The sequence below is a fragment of the Neltuma alba genome, unplaced genomic scaffold, assembly GCF_004799145.2.
Source record: "Neltuma alba isolate B1F8T4 unplaced genomic scaffold, ASM479914v2 tig00011280_pilon, whole genome shotgun sequence".
In the NCBI taxonomy this organism is placed as follows: Eukaryota; Viridiplantae; Streptophyta; class Magnoliopsida; order Fabales; family Fabaceae; genus Neltuma; species Neltuma alba.
In genome coordinates, this window is record NW_021635989.1 from 1 (window position 1) to 9,756 (window position 9,756).

Genomic DNA, 9,756 nt, shown 5'->3' on the forward strand with positions numbered 1-9,756 from the left:
AAAGGCAATCAGCCTTGACGAGATCAAGAACGAGGCCGTTGATCTGGTATGCCTCTTCCTTCCTTCTTTTCTCTTCTACATCTTTGCTGCTTTCTACTATCTCTTCTCTGCTTTCGTGATCTCTTCAATAACCCTCCTTGGTTGCCTTCGTTGCTTGGTATTTTTCACTTCACTTCTCTTTTTAATCATATCGATCGACACGTTCAGTTAGTTTCAACTGCGTCTCTGTTCTGTTCTCATGGTCTGTTTCTGCAAGCAAAGCCATGCTCTGTCTCGGAAAAATTCTTGCTTTCTTTTTTCTGAATAAATTCTTCCATGGATCTCTCACATTATTTTCTTTGTGGACAAAAAATAAGGAACCCAGTCACATGAAAATCAGCTAAACATGCCTGGACAAAGACAGCTACACATGTTCCACAACTCACAATCCTGACCCATCATTTTCCCTGCCACCAAACATGTTCGTTTCTGTTAATTCCCTGCAAGGTTAAAAAACACAGAGAGAGAGAGAGAGAGAGAGAGTTCAACCAAAAAGAGTTCTAGTCGCTTAATTTTTCTTTCCCCAAGTCGTTGAGGATGAGATTTTAACTTTGGATTCTTCTAATTAACTTTATTACCTGTTGGAGAACGAAATTTGAAGTACTTAAGCCGTGTACGCTGGCTTTTTCATTCCTGGAAAGAGCCACCTGATGAACCGTCCTTTTATGGGAACCCTCACGTTCAACGGTCCTGACTCTGCCTGACACCACAGGGTCCACCGTTTTACTTGTCCGTTTTGCCCTCAGATCTCTGCCTGTTTTCTTGGAGACCCGCCCCAGGGCCAGGCCAACCTAACATTTTCGTCATTCCGTGCCGTGAAGATTATAAATTTAACCAAACGGCTATTATCCAAACCGTGATCGGTTTTGCGCGTGAATTACACGCTCCAATCACATGGAGAGAGAGTGGCTATGTCCCACCCCATACTGCGTGGCCCGATAGTCAACGGCTCGTGATTGGCTGGCTCGTCCTTTTATGGCCGTTGCCCAATACACGCATGCCGTTAATCTAAAGTAGAGTTTTTTTCTTAGAAGAAAAGGGAAATATATTATGTAAGCATACGAGATAATCCCGCCGTCAGAAAGGAAAAGACTGATTTGGGCTGGAAGTGGAAATTTTGTTGTAAACACGACAACAAAATTTAGAAATCAAATCTAGATTTTGGCAATTCCTCCAAAAAAAATAATTTTTGTGCTTCATTAAACAAAATTTTTTTATAATATTTATTTAATTATTACTGTGTAAAGTTACTCAAAATAAGTTATTGGTCGTACCATATTTTTATGCTCATTAGAGCAGACCCAGATGCACTCTTAGTATTATCATTTCCCATACTCTGTATTATGTCTGATTCTGTGATCAGTGGCTTCCTTTATATTACAAGTTCTTGAATGATACTGTCTGTTAGAACCGAAAAATGCAATCTATATCAGAAAGAGAATCGCATCATATACCATGTTATATCAAGTATCAGAAACATATGTGCTGTATCATGTCACATGTTTCCTTCACTCTGATGTTTTGTGTTTGTGTCACTGTCTTTGCGACGCTCTCTCTTGGGGAGGAAGATGCAAATGGAAGTCTTGAAAGGGGACTAGAAATAATCCTATGTTTCTAATGTTACTTGTTTATAGGAACGTATTCCCATAGACGAAGTGTTTGAGCAATTGAAATGTACCAGAGAAGGTTTATCCTCCGAGGAAGGAGCCAACCGGCTTCAGATATTTGGACCCAACAAACTCGAAGAGAAGAAGGTCCGATCAATGGCTAATTACTTCTCCAAAACAGAATTTTTACATATGCCACTGATTTATGATGCTAACTCCTGTTTAAAAAAAAAAAAAAAAACTGTTGCAGGAAAGCAAATTCCTCAAGTTTCTCGGGTTTATGTGGAATCCTCTGTCATGGGTTATGGAAGCTGCTGCAATTATGGCGATTGCCCTGGCAAATGGTGACGGAAGGCCCCCAGATTGGGAGGACTTTGTGGGTATTGTATGTTTGTTGCTGATCAACTCCACTATCAGTTTCATTGAAGAAAACAATGCTGGGAATGCTGCTGCAGCTCTTATGGCTAGCCTTGCTCCTAAGACAAAGGTAATAAAAGTATTTTTATATCATCCCTATGTTGGTCTAGTGTGACTCAAAGTTTCCATGAGAATAACATTTTTGTAGAGAATGATATGAAAATGTTGTGAAGAAGTAGCAGGAAGAAGACTTTTTAGTTCAATTTCCTGACAAGGAAACTGAAGTGTTAACTTTTTAGTTGGGACAAGCATGTATAATGTATTGAATTATTTGAGGAATTGCATGAGATTAATTAAAGTTACTTTTGACAGGTTCTTAGAGATGGGAAATGGACTGAGGAAGAAGCTTCAATTCTGGTTCCTGGAGACATCATAAGTGTTAAACTTGGTGACATTATTCCTGCTGATGCTCGCCTTCTTGAGGGTGACCCGTTGAAGATTGATCAATCTGCTCTGACAGGAGAGTCTCTTCCTGTGACCAAGAACCCTGGAGATGAAGTCTTCTCTGGATCAACTTGCAAACAAGGTGAAATTGAAGCTGTCGTTATTGCTACTGGTGTCCACACATTCTTTGGGAAGGCGGCTCATCTTGTGGACAGCACCAACCAAGTTGGGCATTTCCAGAAGGTTCTCACAGCAATAGGGAACTTCTGCATTTGCTCCATTGCTGTTGGAATGTTGACTGAGATCATAGTCATGTATCCTATCCAACACAGAAAGTACAGAGATGGAGTTGAAAACCTCTTGGTCCTCCTGATTGGAGGAATCCCAATTGCTATGCCTACTGTGTTGTCTGTGACCATGGCCATTGGTTCTCATAAGCTCTCTCAGCAAGGTGCCATCACCAAGCGTATGACTGCCATTGAAGAGATGGCTGGTATGGATGTTCTTTGCAGTGACAAGACCGGGACACTCACCCTTAACAAACTTAGTGTTGATAAGAACTTAATTGAGGTCTTTGTAAAGGGTGTGGACAAGGAACATGTGATGCTTCTTGCTGCAAGGGCCTCTAGAATCGAAAACCAGGACGCCATTGATGCTGCCATTGTCGGAACGCTTGCTGACCCGAAAGAGGTATATTACTTCTCTTCAGCTGATGTAAGAACCATACATGTTTGTGTGAATGATTGTATTTAACATGTCTGAGTAATGTGCAGGCAAGGGCTGGGATCAGAGAGGTGCATTTTTTCCCATTCAATCCTGTTGACAAGAGAACTGCTTTGACTTACATTGAAGCTGATGGAAGTTGGCACCGGGCAAGCAAAGGTGCACCAGAGCAGGTAACCTGATGGTTCAGTTTGTGGTTTGAGAAGAATTATGGTTAAGTAATTGATATCATTAATGTTTTGTTTTGCTCAACAGATCATGAACCTGTGCAACCTAAGGGAAGACGCTAAGAAGAAGGTCCATGCTATTATTGACAAGTTTGCAGAAAGAGGCCTTCGTTCACTTGCTGTTGCAAGACAGGTTCTTATTAGTTTTCATGAAATCAAGTTGAGAGTTTGTCTTGGTATATTTATTTCACTCTACAAAACAAATGCCTTATTGGTTCGCTTGTGTCACTTGTGCAGGAAGTTCCTGAGAGAACGAAAGAAAGCCCTGGTGCTCCATGGCAGTTTGTCGGGGTGTTGTCACTGTTTGACCCTCCTAGGCATGACAGTGCTGAAACCATTCGAAGAGCTCTTAACCTCGGAGTAAATGTCAAGATGATAACTGGTGTGTATCTTCTGTAATGCAGGATGTGCATTTATTTCCATGCTTTCTCAATTCTCAATCTGATATCTTGTATTGCTTTTTGACCTCCAGGTGATCAACTAGCCATAGCAAAAGAGACAGGAAGGAGACTTGGCATGGGAACAAACATGTACCCATCTGCTTCCTTGCTTGGTCAAGATAAAGATGCAAATATTGCATCACTTCCTGTGGAAGAGTTGATTGAGAAGGCAGATGGATTTGCTGGAGTATTTCCAGGTTCATTCTCTTTAACGATTTTGTTTCTGCTTTCACTCAAAACAATTGTGCTAGTCCTGACCTTTATGTTATCTATTGCTGTTCTTCACAGAGCACAAATATGAAATCGTGAGGAAATTGCAAGAGAGGAAGCACATTTGTGGAATGACTGGTGATGGTGTCAATGATGCTCCTGCTTTGAAGAAGGCAGATATCGGTATTGCAGTAGCTGATGCAACCGATGCTGCAAGAGGTGCTTCTGATATTGTCTTGACTGAACCTGGGTTGAGTGTCATCATTAGTGCAGTCTTGACTAGCAGAGCTATTTTTCAAAGAATGAAAAACTACACTGTTAGTTTCTCTTGTCCCTTTCTTCCTCTCTCTCTATCTTGTAAAATCAGCACTATCCTCACACATTATATTACTTGTATTGCAGATCTATGCAGTCTCCATCACTATACGTATAGTGGTAAGCAAAAGCTACAATAAAGACTATAGTTAAGCATAATTCTTTATGATAAGGAACGGATACTCATCAGTTTCCATGGTTTTTGTTTCTTAATGCAGTTTGGCTTCCTGTTCATTGCATTGATATGGAAATTTGACTTCTCTCCTTTCATGGTTTTGATTATTGCCATTCTAAATGACGGTAAAATCCTGAACAAATATGCCTTTGAAATATATAGGCTTCTTCACATTGTGTACCTTATCCCTTTCTTGATTGAAAATGGATATCTAATATATCAACTGTGTGATTCTTCTATCAGGAACAATCATGACAATTTCAAAAGACAGAGTGAAGCCATCTCCCTTGCCTGACAGTTGGAAACTGAAAGAAATTTTTGCCACTGGGGTTGTGCTTGGAGGTTACCTGGCTCTGATGACTGTCATATTTTTCTGGGCAATGAAAGAAACTGACTTCTTCCACGTAAGAAAAAAGATGTTCATATTACTCTACCGGTTCCTAAATTTATAGTTCTTTTGACTCAAATTCTTAACAACACATGTAATTTATCATCCCAGGACAAATTCAAAGTTAGACCTCTGAATGACAGTGAACATGAAATGATGTCTGCTTTGTACCTACAAGTCAGTATAGTGAGCCAGGCTCTTATATTTGTGACCCGTTCTCGTAGTTGGTCCTATGTTGAACGCCCTGGATTGCTTTTAATGAGTGCCTTCATTATTGCTCAGCTGGTAAGGATATGAAGTTAATATAAACTTGCATGTTTCTGTACGGATATGATCAGAGAAGAAGGTTGGAGTAAATTTTGAACTCAATGAACTTGCAGATTGCTACTTTCATAGCAGTATATGCCAACTGGGGATTTGCAAGGATCAAAGGAATTGGGTGGGGTTGGGCGGGAGTGGTCTGGCTCTACAGTATTGTCTTCTATGTTCCACTTGACTTCTTAAAATTCGCTATCCGTTACATCCTAAGTGGCAAGGCATGGAACAACCTACTAGAAAACAAGGTACGTAAATTTTACTTTCTGTCATCCTTAAATGCAATTTTGGTGGCCAGATTTGACTAATTTTTTTCTGAAATGCATCACAGACTGCCTTCACCACCAAGAAAGACTATGGAAAAGAGGAGAGAGAGGCTCAATGGGCACTTGCTCAGAGAACCCTCCATGGACTTCAACCTCCAGAAACTTCTAGCATCTTCAATGATAAGAACAACTACAGAGAGCTCTCTGAGATTGCTGAGCAGGCCAAGAGAAGAGCTGAAGTTGCAAGGTAAACCAACCCCACAACATAAATATGAATAGTATTATGAGATTTTAATCAAATCATAGTTTACTGCCACAACATGAACCCAAAAAAAACACTGTACGAGGTTGATTATAATTGGCTTTGTTCTTGTGATTTCAGGCTTCGCGAGCTTCACACGCTCAAGGGTCATGTTGAATCAGTGGTGAAGCTGAAAGGGCTGGACATTGACACAATCCAGCAGCACTACACTGTGTAAGAAAACAGCTTGATAAGATTTATATGCAGATAGCAAAACGGCCAGAGGTTCAAAGGCAAACCTGAAACGAAGTACAAGGACAAGGCCTACCTACTTCATAGTAGGGAGAGAACGTCTCTGTGTAATAGCTCTCCTAATCTGTTTACCTTTTTTTTTTTCCTTCCCTTTTTTGTTTCTTGTTTCCGCATATGCCTTCGTTTTGCCTTCTCTTCCCAAGTCCTGTGTCTTCTTCGCAATCATATCGAAGATGATGATGAAGAACTTGATGTTAGGATTTTTTTTTGACGTGGGAGAATAAAATTTTATGGAAATTACTTGAGCATCACTGTGTTCGAAAGTTCTCTCTAATTAAATTCTCCTTTATATGCTTGCCTATGCGCAATATTGAAGCCATTTTGTTGGTATTTGCGGTAGAGTAAAGTTCATAGAGCTTCATAAGCTTCATATCTTAATCAAAACTTACAAAAACGTCAGAGATTACCTTGTTTGGAGCCTTTCAAGAGCTAATGGCTATTCCTTTTACCGTCCAAGCATGCCTCACCCAGTTTTTTTCCTTCTTAAAAAATGAAAGTATAAGAAGTACTTGGCTCATAGCCAGTACGTTAATATTTTTGAGGATATTTTTCATGGTTTTGATCACATTAATGGATATCAACTCAAAGTTAAAAAAAATGGTCTTTTTGGTTTTCAAGGCACTGATTCAAAACCAACCAAATAATCTTTTGCTTTCAACAAAGAACACTACAGAAATAAAGCAAATACAGTTGGCTCACGTAAGGGTGGAATTAGATTAGTAGTGGCAAAACTGATTTTTGGTCCAATTGATTTTTGTAAACTTTAAATTAAAGTAAAAATTAGTTAGTGTAATGTGATTTATGTTTATGAAAAGTCAGTTGAAAAAACTGAAACTTGTTTGGATGATTAATAAAAAAAATAAATTTAGATGCAAAATAACTAAAAAGGATATAAACTTTATTAAATAGTAGCGTTCTATATTACATGATATTAATATGATATTTTATTTAGCTTTCTTAATCTCTTCAAATTAGTTTATTGGGGTCTTATATTAAAGAACAAAAGTAGTATATTATATGTATACAATTTGATAAATTTAAGAAAATAATAAATTAAAATAATTAAATTTTATTAGATAATTTTTTCTCCTTAGAAAAAAAATAAGTTATTAAGTCAAAATAGGACCCACTTAAATATCTTTATCTTTCTTCTCATTCTTGTTGTTTTCTCTCTCCTTGTTTTCAATGGAAAAAGCTCAAATTTTGAGTTTTATTTGTAACTGACTTTTGTTCCAAAAGCTCATTTGAAAAAAAGTTAATCGAAACAAGCATCATTTTAAAAATAAGCCACCAACACTAATTGTATACAGTCCCATGCATGTTTGGAGTTGCAAACAGCATTCCAAATACACGCTTAACATATTTGAAGCTAGAAACATTTATTTTCACTATAATTTTTTTTAAGAATTTACATATCTTTAAAAATGATTGGGTTGTTGACAGAGCACGATGGCGTCGTGTGATTCATGCAGCCGACCCCACCTAGTGGGATAAGGCTTGTTGTTTGTTTGTTGAACATATCTTTAAAAATGAAAAAGGTGACATAATGAGTGTGAAGTTGTGTGAGGATACTTTTTAGTCATATTTTTTCAGATTATACTATTTGATAATATTGTGGGTGATGAAAATAATGATAGAGGAAGACGTGGAACAACCAAGGCCTTTCATTTCGCTTTCAGATAGGGATTGAGCTATAATTCTTTACCCTCAATATGTTATATGAATCACATGATGTCATTATATTTTATTAACAATTAAATATTTGAATATATTATTAGTTAGAAAGTCTCATTTAATAACTTTATTGTGTCTTCCAAGGAACAAAAAATCGGACCAGTAACTAAACCGGTCTAGGCAATGGGTCAAGGGTTGCTAGTCGGACCGGAGGTCGGACCGGTCATATTAAAATAATACAATTTAATTCAAGATATATAAATACATTCCTATTATTAGAATAAAACAATCCTAATTTAGCAAACGATTTGACTATTCCAATATTCCTCAACGGCTCAACCTCAAATATGAAATTCATATTTCATATATCAGTCAGTCTCACACAATGGAACAAGAGCATAATTAAATTGACAAATTCAGCTACCTATTTTAGTGTTTATACTTTCATTCAGCCTCAGACAGTTAGACGGGCGAAAAACAAAAAATGGCTCTGATATTGGAGAAAAAGAAAATAGCAAATTGGAACAATTGGCACTGTGAAGAAGAAAAATGACTCTGAAGCTATAGTGCTATACACCATATCTCAACCTCACTCTTCAAAATCGTAACAATCAGCAATCGCACAAAGCATGACCAATGAAGGAAAAAGCAAAGCACATCTAACTGAATGAAAGCAATGAACAAGACAACAAAAGCACAGAAGCTGAAAACAAGTAGAAGTAGAAGTAGAAGGAAGAACCTCCGAGCTGCGATAATGATTCTGCCACCGTGAAGAAGAAGCGACGACGGGAGGCAACCACGATGGCCTGCTGCTTCGACGGTTTGACTTGGAGTCTTGGATGACGTTATGAGAAGATCTGCAACCTTTGACGACAAAGAAAAATCCGACACAATGAGAGTGGATTCAGCTAGGGATTTTCGATTTGGGGAGGAGAGAAAAATGGCGAAAAGGCACAGCAAAACTAAAGCTTGGGGGCGGTGGGAGTTGAACCTCGATTTCGACTTGGGCACCTGGTTTTTTTTTTAAATTTTTCATGTTAAACGACGTCGTTTTCTGGGTTGGAGGTTTAAAAAAAAAAAAGTGCCAAAACCGGGCAACCCATCCAACCACTGGGTTGCCCGGTTCTTACCAGTTTTCCCTGTTTGAACCGATTTAGTACTGGTTCAATAAGGCACAAGTTTTTTTTTATCAAACTAGACCGGACCAACAACCGGTTCACCGGTTTTCCGATTGAGCCGACCGGTCCGATCCGGTTTTTTTTTTCCTTGGTGTCTTCCCTTTCTCTCGGGTATTCATCTATCTATCTCTTTTTCAAATGGCTCCATATTCTTGTTTGATTTAGTCCCCTAACTATCACCTCCAACAACGTTTTTTTGTAATATATTTGAGCCGCTCTAAACAATTTTTTACCATTTTCTTTTCCGTGCATCAACTTATCCTCATATATAATATAAAAACTTGAGCAATTATATTATTTACAAATCATAAACAGTATCATTGATTCCTCAAACTCTATACCATGTACAGAAGTACTCAAGAGTTGCTAAAAGTTCTATATATGTTTGTGAGTATGTATATATCGATGGAGTTAAGGGTATGGGACAAAAGCCAAACCAATCCCCACTTGACTCAACTGTCCCTAAAAATCCAACAATGTCTTCTTCTCTCTGTTTTTTTAATTTTATTTTATTTCTTCCTATTCGCCTTCTTTTAAAATAAATAAAAACATAAATGGAATATTGGAATATATAGTTGAAGTATTAAAATCAGTTTTGAAGTTACACGTGCAATTGTATGGACAACGAGTCAGGCCTGGTCCTCTCCTTGAACTACTACCTCCGAAATATAAGACCTTATTTGATTTTTAGTTTGATCCTAAATATAAGACCTCAATCTATTTTATCTTTCATATTTATACATTTTTTTTAAGATAGTCCTTCTAATAATAGTAGTTCTAAACAATACACTTGACTAGCAAGGATATTTTAGGAAAGACAAAACCTATTTAATATAAATAACTAA

At 37.8% G+C, this 9,756-nt stretch overlaps 1 protein-coding gene across 1 annotated transcript; it reads left to right on the top strand.

Moving 5' to 3' along the window:
* The first annotated feature begins 7 nt into the window (after positions 1-7).
* LOC114711152 (plasma membrane ATPase 4-like) lies at positions 8-6,277 on the top strand. The gene is made up of 16 exons (XM_028895503.1): positions 8-46; positions 1,674-1,793; positions 1,897-2,133; positions 2,376-3,137; positions 3,221-3,343; positions 3,426-3,530; positions 3,635-3,779; positions 3,870-4,034; positions 4,126-4,364; positions 4,450-4,482; positions 4,581-4,662; positions 4,781-4,941; positions 5,037-5,210; positions 5,306-5,488; positions 5,572-5,753; positions 5,889-6,277. Exons 3-16 carry the CDS (start codon positions 1,927-1,929, stop codon positions 5,983-5,985), a joined length of 2,658 nt encoding a protein of 885 aa, XP_028751336.1. The 5' UTR covers positions 8-46; positions 1,674-1,793; positions 1,897-1,926; the 3' UTR covers positions 5,986-6,277.
* The last annotated feature ends 3,479 nt before the right edge of the window (positions 6,278-9,756 follow it).

Excerpts from the sequence above, each read along its gene's own strand:
- LOC114711152 (XM_028895503.1), top strand. The coding sequence starts at position 1,927 with ATGTGGAATCCTCTGTCATGGGTTATGGAAGCTGCTGCAATTATGGCG. Across the intron at positions 4,663-4,780 it reads TATTGCCATTCTAAATGACG|GAACAATCATGACAATTTCA; the intron begins GTAAAATCCTGA and ends TTCTTCTATCAG. Across the intron at positions 5,211-5,305 it reads CCTTCATTATTGCTCAGCTG|ATTGCTACTTTCATAGCAGT; the intron begins GTAAGGATATGA and ends ATGAACTTGCAG.